Source organism: Macaca nemestrina, chromosome 7 (assembly GCF_043159975.1).
Source record: "Macaca nemestrina isolate mMacNem1 chromosome 7, mMacNem.hap1, whole genome shotgun sequence".
Taxonomy (NCBI): Eukaryota; Metazoa; Chordata; class Mammalia; order Primates; family Cercopithecidae; genus Macaca; species Macaca nemestrina.
Genome location: NC_092131.1, coordinates 76079493 through 76101774, shown reverse-complemented (window position 1 = coordinate 76101774; position 22282 = coordinate 76079493). Strand labels below are relative to the sequence as shown.

General features: G+C 36.6%; 1 protein-coding gene across 4 annotated transcripts in view; it reads left to right on the top strand.

Annotated features, from left to right (window-relative positions):
- LOC105477946 (Rho GTPase activating protein 5) overlaps positions 1 to 22282 on the top strand; it is a 71308-nt gene that overhangs the window by 13701 nt on the left and 35325 nt on the right. For all 4 annotated transcript variants that reach the window (XM_011734840.3, XM_011734843.3, XM_011734845.3 and 1 more), the window contains exon 2: positions 534 to 4418. In XM_011734840.3, the coding sequence (XP_011733142.2) occupies positions 702 to 4418 (3717 nt within the window). In that variant the 5' untranslated portion in view covers positions 534 to 701. The remainder of the gene's footprint in view (positions 1 to 533; positions 4419 to 22282) is intronic.

The window sequence follows — 22282 nt, the reverse complement described above, 5'->3', positions numbered from 1 at the left end:
GACTATTGAAATTTATTGAAAAAAAATTTATATTCTAAAATCTTATCAAATTCTTATGAAATTCTGTTTTAAGGAATAAGTTTTGAGGAACCCTGTAATAGAAAAAGCAGGTTGTTTTGTATTTTTAAGTTGTGAGGGAGTTGCAAGGCAACTAGTACATTTTAGTTATTACCAGCATAGCCTCCAGTGACAGAAGGCAGGAAAATTAAGGGAGTGGAAAGGACTAGCTGTTTTTTCAAACTCACAGGAAGGGGTAATTAGAGGCTAAATGTACATTTAGTTTAATAGAGGTTTATTTTAAAGTTTGTGAGACATTACATTAGATTTTGTATTTTGTTAGGTTTGCCTTATGTTTTGAGGTCATCGTGTATTTATAACAGTAAGTCATAAACTGTTTATGTAGTTACCTCTTAAAATACATGTATCATTATTATTAACTTGTATGGTGCTTTGTTGTAAACATCTTTGTTATTTGTAATTCAGTGTATGTAATTTGTGATTAAGATTTGTTTTTTCCCCCCCCCTCTTTATAGGAAGATGATCCCTATGATCTTGAAGACGTTTCTGCACAGAAATGAGGGAAATACAAAGAACCAAATACAGTTCTGAAATTTGGGATCTGTATTTTGAGATGATTTTATTTTCAGAATGAGAAGCATATCTGGTTACCTTTATGAATGTAGAGACATGAGAAGAGAGTTATGATGGCAAAAAACAAAGAGCCTCGTCCCCCATCCTATACCATCAGTGTAGTTGGACTCTCTGGGACTGAAAAAGACAAAGGTAACTGTGGAGTTGGAAAGTCTTGTTTGTGCAATAGATTTGTACGCTCAAAAGCAGATGAGTATTATCCAGAGCATACTTCTGTGCTTAGCACCATTGACTTTGGAGGACGAGTAGTAAACAATGATCACTTTTTGTACTGGGGTGACATAATACAAAATGGTGAAGATGGAGTAGAATGCAAAATTCATGTCATTGAACAAACAGAGTTCATTGATGACCAGACTTTCTTGCCTCATCGGAGTACGAATTTGCAACCATATATAAAACGTGCAGCTGCATCTAAATTGCAGTCAGCAGAAAAGCTAATGTACATTTGCACTGATCAACTAGGCTTAGAACAAGACTTTGAACAGAAGCAAATGCCTGAAGGGAAGCTCAATGTAGATGGATTTTTATTATGCATTGATGTAAGTCAGGGATGCAATAGGAAGTTTGATGATCAACTTAAATTTGTGAATAACCTTTTTGTCCAGTTATCAAAATCAAAAAAACCTGTAATAATAGCAGCAACTAAATGTGATGAATGCGTGGATCATTATCTTAGAGAAGTTCAGGCATTTGCTTCAAACAAAAAGAACCTTCTTGTAGTGGAAACATCAGCACGATTTAATGTCAACATTGAAACATGTTTCACTGCACTGGTACAAATGTTGGATAAAACTCGTAGCAAGCCTAAAATTATTCCCTATTTGGATGCTTATAAAACACAGAGACAACTTGTTGTCACAGCAACAGATAAGTTTGAAAAACTTGTGCAGACTGTGAGAGATTATCATGCAACTTGGAAAACTGTTAGTAATAAATTAAAAAATCATCCTGATTATGAAGAATACATCAACTTAGAGGGAACAAGAAAGGCCAGAAATGCATTCTCAAAACATATAGAACAACTTAAACAGGAACACATAAGAAAAAGGAGAGAAGAGTATATAAACACTTTACCAAGAGCTTTTAACACTCTTTTGCCAAATCTAGAAGAGATTGAACATTTGAATTGGTCAGAAGCTTTGAAGTTAATGGAAAAGAGAGCAGATTTCCAGTTATGTTTTGTGGTGCTAGAAAAAACACCTTGGGATGAAACTGACCATATAGACAAAATTAATGATAGGCGGATTCCATTTGACCTCCTGAGCACTTTAGAAGCTGAAAAAGTCTATCAGAACCATGTACAACATCTAATATCCGAGAAGAGGAGGGTAGAAATGAAGGAAAAATTCAAAAAGACTTTGGAAAAAATTCAGTTCATTTCACCTGGGCAGCCGTGGGAGGAAGTTATGTGCTTTGTTATGGAGGATGAAGCCTTCAAATATATCACTGAGACTGATAGCAAAGAGGTATATGGTAGGCATCAGCGAGAAATAGTTGAAAAAGCCAAAGAAGAGTTTCAAGAAATGCTTTTTGAGCATTCTGAACTTTTTTATGATTTAGATCTTAATGCAACACCCAGTTCAGATAAAATGAGTGAAATTCATACAGTTCTGAGTGAAGAACCTAGATATAAAGCTTTACAGAAACTTGCACCTGATAGGGAATCTCTTCTACTTAAGCATATAGGATTTGTTTATCATCCCACTAAAGAAACATGTCTTAGTGGTCAAAATTGTACAGACATTAAAGTGGAGCAGTTACTTGCTAGTAGTCTTTTACAGTTGGATCACGGCCGCTTAAGATTATATCACGATAGTACCAATATAGATAAAGTTAACCTTTTTATTTTAGGGAAGGATGGCCTTGCCCAAGAACTAGCAAATGAGATAAGGACACAGTCCACTGATGATGAGTATGCCTTAGATGGAAAAATTTATGAACTTGATCTTCGGCCGGTTGATGCCAAATCGCCTTACTTTTTGAGTCAGTTATGGACTGCCGCCTTTAAACCACATGGGTGCTTCTGTGTATTTAATTCCATTGAGTCATTGAGTTTTATTGGGGAATTTATTGGGAAAATAAGAACTGAAGCTTCTCAGATCAGAAAAGATAAATACATGGCTAATCTTCCATTTACATTAATTCTGGCTAATCAGAGAGATTCCATTAGTAAGAATCTACCAATTCTCAGGCACCAAGGGCAGCAGTTGGCAAACAAGTTACAATGTCCTTTTGTAGATGTACCTGCTGGTACGTATCCTCGTAAATTTAATGAAACCCAAATAAAGCAAGCTCTAAGAGGAGTATTGGAATCAGTTAAACACAATTTGGATATGGTGAGCCCAGTTCCTGCCAATAAGGACATATCAGAAGCTGACCTGAGAATTGTCATGTGCGCCATGTGTGGAGATCCATTTAGTGTGGATCTTATTCTTTCACCCTTCCTTGATTCTCATTCTTGCAGTGCTGCTCAAGCTGGACAGAATAATTCCCTAATGCTTGATAAAATCATTGGTGAAAAAAGGAGGCGAATACAGATCACAATATTATCATACCACTCTTCAATTGGAGTAAGAAAAGATGAACTAGTTCATGGGTATATATTAGTTTACTCTGCAAAACGGAAAGCATCAATGGGAATGCTTCGAGCATTTCTATCAGAAGTTCAAGACACCATTCCTGTACAGCTGGTGGCAGTTACTGACAGCCAAGCAGATTTTTTTGAAAATGAGGCTATCAAAGAGTTAATGACTGAAGGAGAACACATTGCAACTGAGATCACTGCTAAATTTACAGCATTGTATTCTTTATCTCAGTATCATCGGCAAACTGAGGTCTTTACTCTGTTTTTTAGTGATGTTCTAGAGAAAAAAAATATGATAGAAAATTCTTATTTGTCTGATAATACAAGGGAATCAACCCATCAAAGTGAAGATGTTTTTCTACCATCTCCCAGAGACTGTTTTCCCTATAATAACTACCCTGATTCAGATGATGACACAGAAGCACCACCTCCTTATAGTCCAATTGGGGATGATGTACAGTTGCTTCCAACACCTAGTGACCGTTCCAGATATAGATTAGATTTGGAAGGAAATGAATATCCCATTCATAGTACCCCAAACTGTCATGACCATGAACGCAACCATAAAGTGCCTCCACCTATTAAACCTAAACCAGTTGTACCTAAGACAAATGTGAAAAAACTGGATCCAAACCTTTTAAAAACAATTGAAGCTGGTATTGGTAAAAATCCAAGAAAGCAGACTTCCCGGGTGCCTTTGGCACATCCTGAAGATATGGATCCTTCAGATAACTATGCGGAACCCATTGATACAATTTTCAAACAGAAGGGCTATTCTGATGAGATTTATGTTGTCCCAGATGATAGTCAAAATCGCATTAAAATTCGAAACTCATTTGTAAATAATACCCAAGGAGATGAAGAAAACGGATTTTCTGATAGAACCTCAAAAAGTCATGGGGAACGTAGGCCTTCAAAATACAAATACAAATCTAAAACCTTGTTTAGTAAAGCCAAGTCATACTATAGAAGAACACATTCAGATGCCAGTGATGATGAGGCTTTCACCACTTCTAAAACAAAAAGAAAAGGAAGACATCGTGGAAGTGAAGAAGATCCACTTCTTTCTCCTGTTGAAACTTGGAAAGGTGGTATTGATAATCCTGCAATCACTTCTGACCAGGAGTTAGATGATAAGAAGATGAAGAAGAAAACCCACAAAGTGAAAGAAGATAAAAAGGTAAGGTTAACTTAAGGTCAGTGATGTTTATAAAAATGCTTGTTGTTGTGTTTTTAAAATACATCAGTGTTAGAATTTAGTCTTATTCATTCCATATGTGTAATTATTAGCCCTTTTTAATTTTCTGAGTATTCTGTGGGGTTAAGTGATTTTTTGTTATTTTTGTGCTTTATTGGGATAGAGTTTGATTTCATATTCTTCAGCATAAAAATTCTGGGTGAATGTGTTTTTTCTTTTTACAGAAACCCAGATATGAAGTGATTTTGTTCTTAATTTTTCCATTTGTAAATCATCCTATTTTTCTGTTTTTCCCTTTTGCCCTACCATTTTGCAGTGTTAATTTGGCATACCTGTCTCACTCAAGGATATTAATAATACAATAAAATTGTAACAGTTTATAGTCTTGGATATTTATTAACTTTTTCAGGCAGCTTCTTTGCAGATGGTGGTATACTGCCTGAAGGTAGACAGAAAGGTTTCTGAAATTTGAATTGAAGAATTCTAACCAAATTAAAAGAAAGCAAGCAAGCATTCTTTCATCTTTTACATTTTCAGTAGGTGCTAATCCATCTGATGGTATTAAGCATTTGAAACCTAAATATGAATGCTGTTAAAGTTGTATTTAATAATTTTGACTTTTATTAGATATTTTTCACAGTGGTATTTTGGCAACTTCACTTCTAATACTGTTTGACACTTAATTGCACACAAACTTTTATTTAAGGATTTTATGGTCTTAAGATAGCATTCAGTAGGCTTTTATGCTAATGTACTGGTAATTTCTTCATAGGTTAAGTCCATAATCTTGTAAATTGTCAATACTTATTTTCTATAGCTGACTGCTGTTTATCAGACCCAATTAAAGATGTGGATATTTTGAGTAAGCTTAGTCTAGGTAATTTTCCTAAATATAGTAACTCCTCATTATAGTTGGATAGACTCTGCTTTATTTTCTAAGTTTAAGTTAATGTATTATGTTTTTTTGTCATTAGCAAATTTTCTGGAGGAGGCATGTAACCTTTTTTAAAATTTTTGTTTTTGAGATGGAGTTCCACTCTTGTTTCCCAGGCTGGAGCGCAGTGGCACGATCTTGGCTCACCGCAACCTCCACCTCCCGAGTTCAAGCGATTCTCCTGCCTCACCCTTCCTGAGTAGCTGGGATTACAGGCATGTGCCAGCATGCCTGGCTAATTTTGTATTTTTAGTAGAGACAGGGGTTTCTCCATGTTGGTCAGACTGGTCTTGAACTCCCCACCTCAGATGATCCGAGGCCCGCCTCAGCCTCACAAAGTCCTGGGATTACAGCCGTGAGCCACCGCGCCCAGCTGTAAACTTTTAAAAATATACTGATCTAGACTTACAGCACATACTCAACTCATAACATGCTACTCTCTGGCATCTCTTCACACTTACCCTATTATCACTAGTTCCATTTTATCACTAACAAAAAACTTTAATGTTTTTCTGTTAATTGGTTTATATTATTAAAACTACTTAATGTTTATTAACAAAAATAAAACACAGCCTTTCCATTTTTAAATTGCTTTTATTTTTGTGGATTTTTTTTCCATTTTTGTTCACAAGCCTAATTGCTTTGGTAACCTTTTATTTTGATGTAATTTCAGTGAAAGTTGGAGGAATAGTAAAGGGGAATCCATATATCCTTTACCCATATTTGCCAATTATCTACATTTTGCCCCACTTGATGGAGCTGTGTGTATGCATGTGCATGTGTGTGTGTGTTTTTGTGTCTATTGGTTTGTTTTATTTTTTTAAGCCCTTTGAGATTAAGTTGGAGATAATGGACTCTTTTTGCTATTAAATATTTCATTGTGTATTTCCTAAGACCAGAAACATTCTCTTTAATAGCAGTAGTACAATCATATTTTTCCATACTGCCACATAGTCCTTCTAATTACAGTATTAGTATAATTTTGTATACTTTTAGTCAGGAGGCAGATGTAGGCATTCATTTGTAAAGTAGTAGAGTTACAGAGACCATGTGAAAAATAAAGGCTAAAAGCTGATTTTATTTGAAAAGACTAAAAAATAGAATAGACAAACCTCTGGTAATAGTGATGTGAGAAAAAAGAAGGCATAAACAAACACTGAATAAAAAGGAGAACATAATTACAGATAGATCAGATTAAAAGATAATAGAGAATACTATCAACAATTCCATGCCACAAGTTTGAAAGTTTAAACAAAATGAATAAAGTCCTGGAAAAATGTAATTGACCTAAACAAAAATGCTTCAGATAATCCTGTAAGTATTAAGTAAATTGTGTAGTAGTAGTAAAAGCCAAAAAAGATTAGTATTACTAAAGTAGTGTTTATCTACTGATAAATTATTAGTTAACAAAATAGCTTGATATAAGATCAGTAATCAAAAATAGGTTGCATTTCTACATATTAGCAGCAGAAAACTAGAGAAAGTCATTACAGAAGACACCATTTACAAAAACATGGCAGATTATCAAGTCGCCAGGAATAATGAATGTGTAACCTCTGTGTTGGAAAAGTATAAAATGTTATTGAAAGACATTAAAAAGACCTAAATAAATGACAGAGCTATTGTCTTCCTGTCCATGAATATGGCATATCATAGAAAAGTCACTGTTCTTCAGACTGAGCTCTAGATTCAGTGTTGTTTCATTGGAAGTTTCAAAAGTTTTTAAGAAATTTCACATGCTGATTTGATAGCATGGACACTTCTGAAGAAGAAAGGCAGGGTGGAATGGTGGTAGTGTGTATGCTCATTCTATCATATAATATAAAACTTCAAGACAGTGTGTTACTGGTACAGAGGTAGGCATATTGACTAATAGAATAGAGTCTGGAAACAAACAGACCTCTGGTTTACTGCTGTCTTTCAAATATGTTAGCCACATGGGGCTATCGGACACTTGAAGTGTGGCTAGTTGAATTAGGATGTGTTAGTCTAAATGGTGAGGAAAGGCCTTCTTGAAAAGTCATTTTTAGTCAGATCTGATAGCTACATAGTTAACTGGGGGTTGGTGATATGTAATGGAGAGTATTTAATGCTGAATAAATAGGATGTACATACGGTGGGAGAGGAACATAGTATGTTCTTAAAGGAGGTCAATGTGTTTAGTCATTGATCTAGGGCAGACATTGATAAACTTTCTGTAAAGGGCCTGATAGTAAATGTTTTAGGCTTTGAGGGTCCTATAGTCTGTTGCACCTGGTCATATCTGTTGTATTGTGAAAGCAGCGATAGACCATATGTAAACGGATGAACATAGCTGTGTTCTAATAAACCAAAATAGATTTGTAGTCTATTACAGTGAAAAAAGAAGTACTTTTTTACTTAAAATCGGAATTAATTTAGTAACCTACTAGTGTTCAAAAAGCAGCCCTTTAAGAGAACTGCTTGAAATTTCCTGAGAAAATCTGAGTTGTATTAATAATAAAATTGCCAGTTTTTAACACATTCAAGGAATGTGTTAAACACCTGTGTTTAAGTTGGTTTGATTTTTCTTCAGTATCTATTTTGTCTATTTTATTTTTAGCTTGATTCAGATAAATAGTAAAATACTTGAATTTTATGGTGTATTAGTATAAGCTGGTATTCAGATGATTTTTTTATTTTTAACTTCTTTTTAAATTGTTTTCATGTCTTATTCCAGGCCCTGAATATTTTCCTCCTTTTTGTATTAGTAATTACCAACTTGTATTCCTCCTAGTCAGTGTTTTTTTCTTTGTATTTTACTGCTCTCTTCTTATTTAAATCCACCATCAATTAGTGTCTTAAAAGATTTTGCTGCTTTAGCCACTGTAATGGGGTTTGGAGACTGGCAGAAGAATAAAACCAAAATAAGTATGTTTTAGATAGATACTAATATGTGTATATTGAGTCACAAGATATTAATTTGATATTAGCAAATCATAACTTCATACCATGCTATTATATTAATGTAGTAAATCTTAGGTTTAGCATTGTTTGACTTCTGATTTCTAGAACCTCACTCTATCTGTAAATTGTTCATTCCAGATATAAAAGTAATGAAATATATGGAAATGTTTCTGTTGTCATTTGTCTATATCAGAATGCATAAATAATGAGAAAGTTATGTTTTTTAGTGTGTATCATTTAACCTCTTGACAGTCATTAGGTTGACTGCTGGTGTTCACATCTGAGAGAAATCAGGTTCTTGAAAGAATTTTGTGAAGGCTAAAAAAAAAAAACTGGATATAAAAAAGCTTACTATATAGAAAGAGCAGACAGGGTGCGGTGGCTCACACCTGTAATCCTAGCACTTTGGGAGGGCAAGGCAGGCGGATCACTTGAGGTCAGAACACAAGACCAGCCTGGCCATCATGGTGAAAACCTGTCTCTACTGAAAATATAAAAATTAGCCACGAGGGGTGGTGTGTACTTGTAATCCCAGCTACTCAGGAGGCTGAGGCAGGAGAGTCGCCTAAACCGAGAAGGTGGAGGTTGCAGTGAGCCAAGATCGTGCCACTGCACTCCAGCCTGGGTGACAGAGCGAGACTCTGTCTCCAAAAAAAAAAAAAAGCTTACTATAGGAAGGCAGTACTTACAGATCTGAAGGGATAGGCTTACACTTCGTTGAATGAGCAAAGATTCTTTATTCAACAAAGTCTTGAACTGCTTGAAAATTTCAGATTTTCTTTTTTGTACTTATTTTCTTGCTTAATTTCTTCAGAGTTGATACGGAATATTCATTGTATCCATTGTTACCTTGAAAACATCCCCTTAGGGAAGAAAGTGAGAGTCACCTTTGTACAGGAAGTGTGTTTAGGAGAATGAGAAAGGTTCCTTTGTAGAACCTTCAACCAGCATCTTTTCTAGTCTGCCTTGAGTTAGGTCCTGCATCTATTCCTAACCAATACAGTCTGTCGAGGGGAGTAGAATTATCCAACTAAATTTAGGTCCGACCCACCTGGGCAACATAGTGAGACACCATCCGTACAAAAATGTAAAAATTCAGCTGGGCATAGTGATGAGCCCCGAAGGATCACTTGAACCCAAGAGTTTGAGATTGCAGTGAACTGTGACTGCACCACTGCATTCCAGCCTGTGCAACAGAGCGAGACCCTGTCTCGGAAAAAAAAAAGAAAAATGAGTTTAGGTTTTACTCTTTATCCTGAGAGCTCTGGGTGAAATTGGCTTTCTGTGAAATTGAGGTAATTTCTAAGGTAGGAAAACCACAATGTCTACTGCAGGCAAGATTTGTATCTTGTTTATAGTTGATCTCTGTGGCCTAGCACAGTACTCTGTGTTGTACTGTGATCAGTTGAAGTCAGCATAAATGTATGGCCTTTGTTTTTGTAAAAGAACTGTTCATGTGTTTAATTACAATTTATTTTGACTCAAGCAAATTCATTTTATTCAACAAGCATTTCGGTAAATGCCTGCTATGCCTGAACACTGTTAGAAACTAATATGGGGATGACTTGGTCATTCATGGCTCTGCTCTCAAGAAGTTCAGTCTAATAAAATTGATTTTGCTGAAAATTAAATATATTTTATATTTTCAACAAGTTTAGCCGGACTTCTGGTTCTTTCTCTTATCTCATCTCGTGTGGAAAGAATTTACTTAGACTTTCTTCAGTACTGTTTCTATTGCTTTCTTCCTGGCTAACCAGCTAAATTGGTCTACCTGATTAACTAGATCTATGGTGTTTCTATAATTTCTCATAAAGTTAAAATTTGTTTCTTCAGCAGCATTTTTGGTGCTGGCTACACCAATTTATGGTAACAAGTGTGGATATATAGTGCAAGTATTTCTGGCAGGATTTTACTATTTGCCGTTTCTTTGAATTCTGTGTTGTTCATTTGACCTTGATTTATTGCTTTTCAAATTCAGACAGAAATGTAATTGGATGGTTAATTTTTAAAGTATATTTCTGATTTATACATTTTGTTGAGATTTAATTTGAAAAATTATGTTGGTGGCATACATTTTCGCTAATTTAAATTTGGCTTTCTATACAAACTTTTTCTTAGTGTTTATAGCAGCGTACTGAATATTTAGTAAAAGCATAGTACAGATTATTGAAGTTACTCATTTCTGCAGCGGATTAATAGTAAATGTTAAGTATGTTTCATGGAGGCACTTCTATAACGTAGATAATTGTGTTCTTATATTAATGGACAGTTGTTACTATTGCAAGACTAATAGGTAAATTTATAGGTTTGCTAATTTATGTACACCAAAATTTTATGTACTACAAATTGTGTCACTCCTAGAAGAGGTATTTTACAGTAGATGCAGTGTTATGATTTCTTGCTCTGTAATGTTTTCCTGTCATCTCAGCTAATATGTGGATGGAGTACTCGAGTCAATAGGGCTTAATCTGTGACTTTTAAAGAAGAGAAACCCCAGAGCATAGGAGAGTTGCTTTTTAAAAATAGTAGTAATTTTTGATGTTTAGAATCCTTACAATAAAATATAAGGATACAACAAAAGAGATCTTATGATTGTATCTTAGTCAAAATAAAGGGTACAACTTGCATACATCGTATAACATGATTGTTTTGAACTTTTTGGAAATTCCTCTTAGCCTTGGAAGATCTGAGTAAAGGTTTGGGTATTTTCCCTAGAAAAATGCACATGCATAAAATGTTACTGGAGTTTTAATGCTTTCAAATACTTCCTAAAAGCCTGTGGACCCCAGTTTAAGAAACTCCTTTTATAAGATGAGAGGGAGGAGGAAGACACTGAAATTTGGGGAAGCTGGGTAGAAATCCACCCGTTCACTTGAATAGTTAGTTGCTTTGCTAGAACTTTGTGACTCCAGGTTTAGTTTTTGTTAAGTTGTTAATGGCATTAATAAAATATCTGCCACATATATATGTTGAAATGCTTTTTAGGAAGGTGTTATCTTAGAGAATAAAGGTTCCTGAGTCAAGGTTAAAGTTAGTTTGCCTGATAAGTATGTGCAAGAACCTCGATCACATTTATTTACACTCTGTTGTTTTTTATTTCCTCTTTTCACCTAGTGTTAGCATAAAGGGTGTGAGAGAGTCTTCACAATGTAAGTTTTCTGAAGTGTGTTTGGACTTTCAGCCAGCACTTACAGCTTTTATAGGCTTAAAAAGGGGATTAAATAAACCTTTACAGTGCTGGGTCCCCTGAAGGCTTCTTTCTTATACCAGTGTGTTAAACTATAATGTAATGCTGCTTCTCACTGCCTGATCACTTTATATTGTAGCTTAATTTTGTTTTTCTCACTATGTTACAACCTTTTTGAGGGCAGTTATGGTTATCATTCAGCTTTGTATAACCTGCAGTATTGTTTCTCAGTCTTGAGTTGTGTGGACCTTTTTTAAAGTTAAAATTCTCAGGCTTTTCAGAAATACATCTGTAGCTATTTCCCAAACTTGAGTTATTGGTCTTTGTTTTTACTAGTCTAGCACAGTGGCTATCAACCAGGGTCACTTTGGCCCTCCAGGAAGCACATGGCAGCGTCTAGAGACGTTTTCGGGTGTCACAGCTGGAAGTAGGAGGTTGCTACTGGCATCTAGTGGGTAGAAGCCAGGGTTACTGCTAAACATTGCAGAATTCACAGGCCATTTTCCACAACAAAGGATTATGTAGCCCAAAGTGCCAATAATCTTGAAATTGAGAAACCCTCATGTAGGAGACTGTGTCTTGAAGAAAATGTCTCTGAAGTTCTAGAAGTCAGTAATACAAGGCATGTTTGTATCTGTTCAATAAGAAAGGTAGAGTTTTCCATATAGGTCATAGCGTTTTCTTCCCCAGCCTCACCATGATTAAGAATATATTTTCAGCATTATGTTAACTGTGGGCCAGAGCTACATGCTGTTGTCATTTATCATACTCAACTGTTTATCATTCATTATTCTGCTATAAAATATGTTGCTTCCATTCCATTTTCATAATACTAGTTGAGATTGTCATTACTTCTTACCTGCATTATCACAAAGACCTTTTTCTTAAAGAAATAAAGATTTTATTTTGAGCTAATTGTTGATTGACATGCTATTGTTTAAAAACAAACAAACAAAAACGGCAGAGACCTCGTGCTCTTTGCCCATTTTCCCACAATGGTAGCATCCTGCAAAACTAGTACAATATCACAACCAGCATATTGACATTAATATGATCTACAGATCTTATTCAGATTTCCCCAGTTTTACTTGTGCTAATTTGTACATATGTATATTTCGTTCTTTGCAGTTTTTCATGTGTATGGGTTTGTGCATCCCTCCCATAGTCAAGATGTAAAACAGTTCCATCACTAGCAAATTACTTGTTTTGTCTTTTTATAACTACATGCTTTTCCTTCTCCTCACCCATCACTAACCACTGACAGCCACTAATCTGTTTTTCATTTCTATAATTTTGTCATTTCAAGAATGTTGTATAAATGGAATCACAGGGCATATAACTTTCTGGGATTGACTTTCATTTAGCATAATGCCCTTGAGATTCAGCCAAGTTGTTGCATGTATCAACAGTTTGTTCTTTTTATTGCTGAATAATATTCCATAATATGGATACATCAGTGTTTTAACCTGTTGAAGGACATCAGGTCATTCCAGTTTTTGTCCATCTTGAATAAAGTTGTCATGAACGTTCAAATACAGGATAAGAAACTGCCAAACTGTTTTCCAGAGTGGGTATACTACTTATTTATTTTTTGAGATGGAGTCTCGCTCTTTTGCCCAGGCTGGAGTGCAGTGGCGCGATCTCAGCTCACTGCAACCTCCACCTCCCAAGTTCAAGCAGTTCTCTGCTTCAGCCTCCTGCGTATCTGGGATTATAGGGGCCCACCACCATGCCCAGCTAATTTTTGTATTTTTAGTAGAGACGGGGTTTCACCATCTTGGCCAGGCTAGTCTTGAACTCCTGACCTCGTGATCCACCCGCCTCAGCCTCCCAAAGTGCTGGGATTACAGGCGTGAGCTGCTGCATCCTCACCAATATTTGTGGTACAGTAACTTTTTAATTAAGTATCTGTGTTCCATTCACCAATTTTTTCAAACTGGTATTTATGTTGCTTTCTGGGGGGCAGTGCTAAAATAGAAGTGCCTGATCCCTGTCCTTACAAAGTATATTTGTAACCTCTGTATAAAGTTCCAAATACCTGAGTTAGGCGTCAAAAGCCATTTGCAGTATGGCCCTTGCTGACGTTTTTAACCTTATTCGTTTCCACGCATACTCTTAAGCTCCAGGTATGTCAAAATAGACGGAAAATAGTAGCTGGCTCAGAGCCATTGTGAAGATTAAGATTATGCACATAGTATTAACAAGTGCCTAATAGATAGTAAGCAGTAAATGGCAGTTTCTGGTGATTTCATAGTCTTCATCCCGACATACAATAGGCACCCAAATGTTTAAATGAGGAAATTACTTACACACTATACCCTTTCTAACTTCCGAAAATGTCCCTGACATTATCCATTCCTATATAAGTTCTACCCTTTGAATCTAGATTTAAGTCTTACATTTAGTTATTTTGGCATTTAATCACATATTATTTTGTATGTGCTATTAATGACTAGTAGCGAGGTGTTTTTTCATTATAACAGATTATATGTTTCTCAAGAGCATTAAATTCCACTGATTTTGAATATCCTTTACAGTAAACTAAATGCTCTGCACATCGTATAGTGATTTCTTCAGTTCTTAGAGACTGTTGAAAGTACATCACCTTTTTTCCAAGTGAATTCACATAGAGTTGGCTATTCTTCCTATAACTTGATGATGTGAGTAGTCATTATTTCATATGAATCCTGATTAGGTTAGGATGCTTAAGCTTAGACATACCTGTCTAGTAACCCCTACAGGAATGAAGAATTAGGTAAATGAAACTGTTACCGTAAATCGTATGTAAACCAATAGTACTTTATATATTAACAGAAGTCTTATGTGGTGAAGGCTTTCCTCTGGTGCCTGTTTTTAGTTGTTTGCGTCTGTCAATGTTTATTGAGTATCTACCATGTGCTATATATATTGTGCCAGTTACAGGAACCAAAAGGAAATGTGACCAGATTTTAAATAGTATTTTGGAAGTTGTACCAATAGGGCTTGTGATATGTTTGCTGTGGAGAGTGAAGGAAAAGAGAAAACCAAGGTTGACTCCTAGGTTTATGGTTTGAGCAATTGGGTAGATGTACTAAGATAGCAAAGACTAAGGGTGAAAGGATTCAGACTAGAGAGAATAAAGACATCTGTGCTTTTTATGTTTAAAATACCTATGTTGACATATAAGTGGAAGTGGCAAAGTCTAAAATTTAGGTGTATGAGTGTGGTACTCAGGAAGAGTTATCAAGATGTATAAAGTATTTAAAGTTTTGGGATTAGATAAATTCACATAAGGGGAGAGTTACAGTTAGAGAAGAAGGGAGAACTCAGAACTGAGTTTGGGTAGAAGAGTTATTGGTAGATGAGACTGAAAGGAAATCCTTAGTGGGAAAAGAGAAAAGCTAGTGAAGAGTATGATACGGGAGCCAACAGAGCAAGTGTTCAAGGAGAAAGTTCAAGAAAGAATGTTGCCAAGAAATCAAGGATAAAGAAAAAATTTTCTTATTCATTTGATAGTATCTGGTCTTGACAAGTGGTTTAAGGGAATGGTAGGGAAAGCCAGATGGAAGTGGGTTAAAGAATTACTGGGATGGGAAAAGTAGAGACAATGGATGTCTGACATATTCAAGAAGTTTTGCTGTGAAAGGGAGCAAGAATTGGGGCAGTAACTAGAAGGCAATGTGGGATCAAAGGAGGGTTTTTGTGTTTGTTTTTAAAGATGAGAGAAATTGGAGAGTATTTGTATGTTCATAAGGATGACCCAGGAGAGGGACAAATTGATGCTATAGGAGAAAAGTGATGGGGAATAGGAGTGATTCTGAAGGAGAAGAAAGAGAGGAAGGAGAATCAGGATTTAGGTGATGTGTAATCCTGTGATCAGGATTTGGGTACTGCAGTTATTATAGAGGGAAAAGATGAAATATTTCGAGTAGGGTTATAGTTAGATTGGTCCTGGCAATAATATGAGGGAGTTCCTATTTTTTCTGTTTCTCAATTAAATGTGATTTCAGGCCATTAGGAAGGGAGAGGAAGGTAGGTAGTGCATGTATTACTTGGGTTTTTTTAATTGCAGAATATGCTGGGATATGTGGAGAATCTCAAGTATGAGACAGTATATAGGGACCAGAGGAAACTCAAATTGGAAGTCATTGGAGTAAAATATGATTTCAGATCTTTTTCCTTTTTGAAAAGAGAAGGGTTAAAATTTACAATTTTTGCTATACTTACATGAACATAAATGATGTTATAGAAATGGGATTATACTGTTTATAAGACTTAAAATTTATCTAGTGTATGTGTGAATCTATTAAAATCAACATTCAGTGCTTATTCTTAATTTGGGCATACTTGAGCTGACAAAGTAAAGGAGATCCTTTAAAATTTCTGACTCTTTGTTTCCATAGATGTTTACTTATTTCTGCTATAATTTGTTGTTGCTGCCTGATAGATTGAATTCTAGATCATTGTCAAGTGAGTCTGTTTGTATGGTTAAAGGCTTTTTGCCTTAACAACTCCAGTGTTAATACTGCTCTTTTAAAATATACATATATATTACTTAACTCTTTGGAGTCCTTTGTTTAAATGGCACGTGGTTGGTTGAGTTTACTTTTTCACTAAGCCCGATAATCTTTTTGTTATAGTTGATCCTGTTATATTTATATTTATGTTATAAGTTTTGGCTTGCTATTTTCTTGTTTTCTAGTTTTTATTCTTCATTAGCAAAGAAAAAAAAGAAGGAGCTATTAATTTATGTACTTCATATTTTTATCTTTAAATATATTGAACTCCTATTTCAATTTATCATCTTTATTCCACCTTCCAAATAGTATATTATCGTACCTGTTGTGCACTAGTGTAATTATATCTTATATCTCATCCCTCCTCCCCCTGTATATAGGGTAGGTTGAGGCTTTTAGTTCTGGCCTGTTATCAAATTATTTTTACATTTTATAGCTTTACCTGAAAAATTATAAATTAATAGCCATAACACTGTTAATTAGAATTAGTTTTACAATATTCAGTGTTCACTCTTACATTTTTCATGGCATAAATTCTCCAGTGTAAGTTTTTTTAACTGATTTTTTACCATGTGGTTAAGATTTTTCAGGAGTTTGAGACTTATAATTTAAATATAATTATTATATATTTGCAGACTTTTTTAAAAAAACGTGTTACGAGTTATACATACCTGAATAACATATTGGTTAAGAATTCTCGACACTTGTTTCCCATGAACATTCCTGTAGATGAATCTTCTGGCTTCCAGTTTTCCAGACAACTCTGAGGCTGTCCTGCCTTTTTTTCCCCCCACTGTTGGTCATTTGTTTCTTCTGCCTGGATGCTTTTAAGATTCTTTGTAGCTTACCAAGTTCAGCATGATATGCCCCTAACTTGTTGATTCACTCTTATTTGTTGTTTATTTTTCCTAGTACATAGTAAGGTCGTTTAATCTACAAATTAAGCTCATTATTTTAGAAGACACCCCAAGTATCTCTTTCTGGACCATTTGTACTAATTTATTTCATAGTATTCCAGATGTTTGAGGTATGTTTATGAACAAAGCAGATAAAAATTCCTGCCCTTGTGTAGAGCTTAAATTGTAGCAGGGGGAGCCCCCCAAAAAAAATAAAAAATAAAATATAAAAAGATGATACATGAGTAGTTAACATAGTGTTGTGGGGAGAAAAGGCAGGGTAAGAGGAGCAGAGTACTGGGGAGGGGCTGGGAAATACAGCAGTAGGATTGCTTTTTTTTCTTTTTCTTTTTTTTTATTTAAGAGATGGGATCTTGCCGTGTTGCCCAGGCTGGAATTTAAACTCCTAAGCTCAAGCTGTGCTTCCATCGCAGCCTCCCAAGTAGCTGGGATTGGATTACAATTTTTAATAGGGTGGTCAGTGTAGGCTTCATTGAGAAGGTAAAGGGAATGGCCACTACAAAAGTGCTAAGGCAGGAGCATCCCTGGCATATTAAAATAGCAAGGAAAACTTGTGACTTGAGGGAGGAGTAAGTGATGAGGGAAATTAGGTCAAAATGTAAAGGAGCAGAATCCAAGGCATGCAGATTGTATATGTCTATTCAAGGAGCCAACATTCTAGCTCTCTGTAGAGGATGGCCTCTACGGAATGATGGTAGAAGCAGGGGATATTAAGCAGGTGTTGCAGTAATCCATATATGTGAAATGATGATAGCCTTATGGGCCAGGGAGTTAACAATGAAGATGGTAAAAAGTAAGTAGATTCTGTATCTATCCATTTGCTTAACAGTTGGAAGTAGGGTATGAGAGAAAAAGGAGATCGAGGATGACTCCAAGATTTTATTCCAAGCAACTGAAAGGATAGAATTCCCAAAAACTGAGATGGAGAAGGCTGCAGATTGATTACATTTTAAGGAAAGCATGAGAGGTTTTTCTTAGACTTTAAACTGATGTTAGGATATTTTACATTAGTTTAGGCTTCAGGAGAAAGAGCTGCGTTGGAAATAATAATTTAGCTTATCAGCATATAGATGATGTTACCAAGAGGGTGAGTATAGATAGAGAAAAGAAGACAATCAGGGCCTAGCGCTGTGGCTCAACCTGTAATCCCAGCACTTTGGGGGACCAAGGCCAAAGAATTACTTAAGGCCAAAGTGTTCGAGGCTACAGTGAGCTATAATCGTGCCACTGCACTACAGCCTGAGTACAGAGCAAGATGCTGTCTCAAATAACAGCAGCAAAAGACAGAGACTGATTAGAATATTCACAGCATTACAGTGTTGATGAGGAGGGACCAGAAAAGAAGACTAAAAAGGGAAGAGTGAGTGAGATAACAGGGGTGGGTCTCTTTAGAAGTCCAGTGAAGAGAGTGACTGCTGAAAAGTCAAGATGATAACTGAGAGCTAGTTATGGAAAACAGTCTTTGGTGACAATAAGAGCAGATTGATTTAGTGGAATTTTGAGGGTGATAACTAATTTGAGTGCATTTAGGAATGAATGGAAGGAGAGAAATTGGGACATCTTGTATAGATTACTTGTATATAGTTTGTCTGCAAAAGGGAGTAGAAGATTGAGACTTTTTTAAATGAGAGCAAAACCCAGCATTTTGTGGTGTGTATAATAGGAATGATATAGCAGGAAAAGGAACTCTCTGATAGTGTTTTCCATTTTATTTTGATCTTTTCAAATATATTGAATCTTTTATTTGCTACTTCTAAGTAGGTTTTTGTTTCTGTGATGAGTTTTTTGTTTCAGTTTCTTTACATTTCATCTCCTGTTGTCACGCTGCTGCTTTGATTTTTTTAATTTTATTTTATTTATTTTTTTGATGGAGTCTCGCTCTATCACTAGGCTGGAGTGCAGTGGCACAATCTCAGCTCACTGTAACCTCCGCCTCCCGGGTTCAAGCGATTCTCCTGCCTCAGCCTCCCAAGTAGCTGGGACTACAGGCTCAGGGCACCACACCCAGCTAATTTTTGTATTTTTAATAGAGATGGGGTTTCACCATGTTGGCCAGGATGGTCTCGATCTCCTGACCTTGTGACCACCCATTTCGGGTTCCTGAAGTTCTGGGATTACAGGCGTGAGCCACCACGCCTGGCCTCTTTGATTTTTTTAATTTCAAGAATCACATGTAAGAAAATAGACATCCGGTTTTCTTGTTTCTGGAATTGGTTCTTTGAGCGTCGAGTCAACTGCATTTCGCTGCATAAGTTTTGTTCAATTTTTGGTTACTGGTGAAGTAATTTGAGGTGTTTGGTTTTTTAAAAATGTTATTGTAGTGTTTATTTGAAGATGTTGCTTAGGTGACCCCTTGTGTTGCTGATATTACTGAAGTAGGAAGAGCAGTTCTGGAAAGGGCTGTTTTCTTCTTCTTAGTCCTGTTTACGTACACAAATGAGAGTTTTTAATATGTTGGACACTTAATGAGATGTAATTGCTGAATGGAATGTTTGTTTTACTGTGATGTGCTTTTGCAGATAAGAAATTTGCTTAAGTGGCTAGAGAAAAGGCTGGGCATTTGCATTTAAGTAAAAGTTCAAATACAAATGAATGTAGTAATGAATCAAAAATTGGATTTTCGATTGGGCGCGGTGGCTCACACCTATAATCCCTTTACTTTGGGAGGCGGAGGTGGGCGGAGGAGGTGGGCGGATCACGAGGTCAGGAGATAGAGACCATCCTGGCTAACATGGTGAAACCCTGTCTCTACTAAAAATACAAAAAATTAGCCAGGCATGGTGGCGGGCGCTTGTAGTCCCAGCTACTCAGGAGGCTGAGGCAGGAGAATGCTGTGAACCTGGGAGGCAGAGCTTGCAGTGAGCTGAGATCACGCCACTGCACTCCAGCCTGGGCGACAGAGCAAGACTCCCTAAAAAAAAAAAAAAAAAAAAAAAAAATCTACGTGTACTCTTTCAACACTGCATTTATCTCCAAACAGAAAACATCTTTGCTTCAGTTTTCATTTTTCTAATCAAATGATAATATAGCTAATAGATGGCAGGCTACAAAGCACCTTTGTGTTTCTGAGAAAGAAAAGAACTCAGCCACCATACCCCTGCCTCAACTTTGAGGTTATAGTCTCTTCATTTCCACTTTGCACTGTTCTGTTTTGGTGGTAGTGGAAGTGGAGTGATCATTTAAGGAATAAGGATCCACACCACTTGACTTGCACTTGGCTTGCTGAGTTAGGTCTTGAGCCAGAAACAAACACTCCAGTGCCCCCTTGATAACATTCCAGACACCTAGTTGTGTTTGGTCTAATCTGCACTTAACAGGGTTGCATATAATCTGCATCACCAGAGAATGATGGTGGGTGATTTAGAAGTCAGATTTCATGAGCTCTGAGAGTTTGCTGGATGGAGTGACCTGAAATTGAAAGGATTTAATTAAGTACTTAAGATATTTAAGATATTCAGAGACTCAGAAGAATACCTTGAAGTATGCATTCAAAAGAAAGACTTCCATAAATAATGAGAAACTAAGATGAAGACCATTGTTTTTAGGCATTGAAAGCCCTGCCTGTGCTCCCTTCCTCTGCCCACACATATACATTTTTCTGATTAAAAATGATACATATTTGTCCAATTTGAAAACCAGTATGACAAATATGACAAATATTAATAGATTTGTGATTTATGCCAGGGAAAATAAAAATTTGTAGATAAAACTAACCTCAAAAACAAGGGCTGTCAATAAAAGTACCGTAATATCCTCTGAATTTCTGAAAACTTGTCCATCTTCCTATACTTCAGAAACTCTCAATGGGATGTGCACAGTAGAGTCATCTGTAGGAATCCTTGCTATACCCTAGAGAGTGAATCAGAATCTCCTCAGTAGTTTGATTCCCAAAAATACTTCCTTAAGTTTTTGAGATGTTCATTCTTTGGTTAAGATTCATTTTCCCTCTAATGCTACTTTGAAGTTAAACTGTGAAAATTCATATTTAATTTTGTTTTTTTAACTATCGTTAAAACGTTTTGTACATTACTTCTGAATGTTATCCTAACACTTAAGAAAGCATCTGGCTGGGAGTGGTGGCACACGCCTGTAATACCAGCACTTTGGGAGGCCAAGGCGGGTGGATCCCGAGGTCAGGAGATCGAGACCATCCTGATTAACACGGTGAAACCGCATCTCTACTAAAAAAAATACAAAAAAATTAGCCGGGCATGGTGGTGGGCACCTGTAGTCCCCACTACTCAGTAGGCTGAGGCAGGAGAATGGTGTAAACCTGGGAGGCGTTCCACAGTGAGCTGAGATCGCGCCACTGCACTCCAGCCTGGGTGGCAGCCAGACTCCCTCGCAAAAAAAGAAAAAAAAAAAGCCATCGACTGGGCGCTGTGGCTCATGCATGTGGTCCCAGCATTTGAGGAGGCTGAGGCAGGCGAATCATGAGACCAGCCTGGCCAACATGGTGAAACCCCATCTCTACTAAAAATACAAAAAAAAAAAAAAAAAAAAAAATTAGCCAGGCATGGTGGTGCATGCCTGTAATCCCAGGTACTTGGAAGGCTTGCTTGAACCCGGGAGGCTGAGGTTGCAGTGAGCCGAGATTGCGCCACTCTTCTCCAACCTGGGTGACAGAGCAAGATTCAGTCTAAAAAGAAAAAAATAAAAAACTGCTGGGCACAGTAGCTGACGCCTGTAATCCCAGCACTTTGGGAGGCCAAGGTGGGTGGATCACGAGGTCAGGAGATCAAGACCATCCTGACTAACATGGTGAAACCCCCTCTCTACTAAAAATACAAAAAAATTAGCCGGGCGTGGTGGCGGGCGCCTGTAGTCCCAGCTACTCGGGAGGCTGAGGGGGAGAATGGCGTCAACCCGGGAGGCGGAGCTTGCAGTGAGCTGAGATCACGCTACTGCACTCCAGCCTGGGCGGCAGAGCGAGACTTCGTCTGTAAAAAATGAAAAGCATCCCTAGGTAGGAAAAAAATGGAAAAATAAGGGACAAATGATGGACGGTTCATGGAGTTATATAGCATCATTATACAATCAATAATTAGAACTTTTATGTTCTTACAAATATAGACAGACACAAAAAACTCACTTGGACCTGCCTCCAGAGACCAAATGAAATTACTATATCACACCTAAACTGAATCAGGTATTGCTTACCCCTAGTGTGTCCCTTGTGTTGGCATTGAAAAGTGCTATTTTCTAATCTCTCCCGACCTATCAAGTCTTCTGTCATTTTCCAAAGAGAACATTTTCTTCCAATAAGCCATTTTTTTTTCTGTTCACTTATGTCTCCAATCAAGTTGCTACTTCTGGCAAAATTTATTTAGTGAGTCATATTGGTGGACATTTAGGTTGGATGTGGCTTTATAATTTTTCTTTTGATC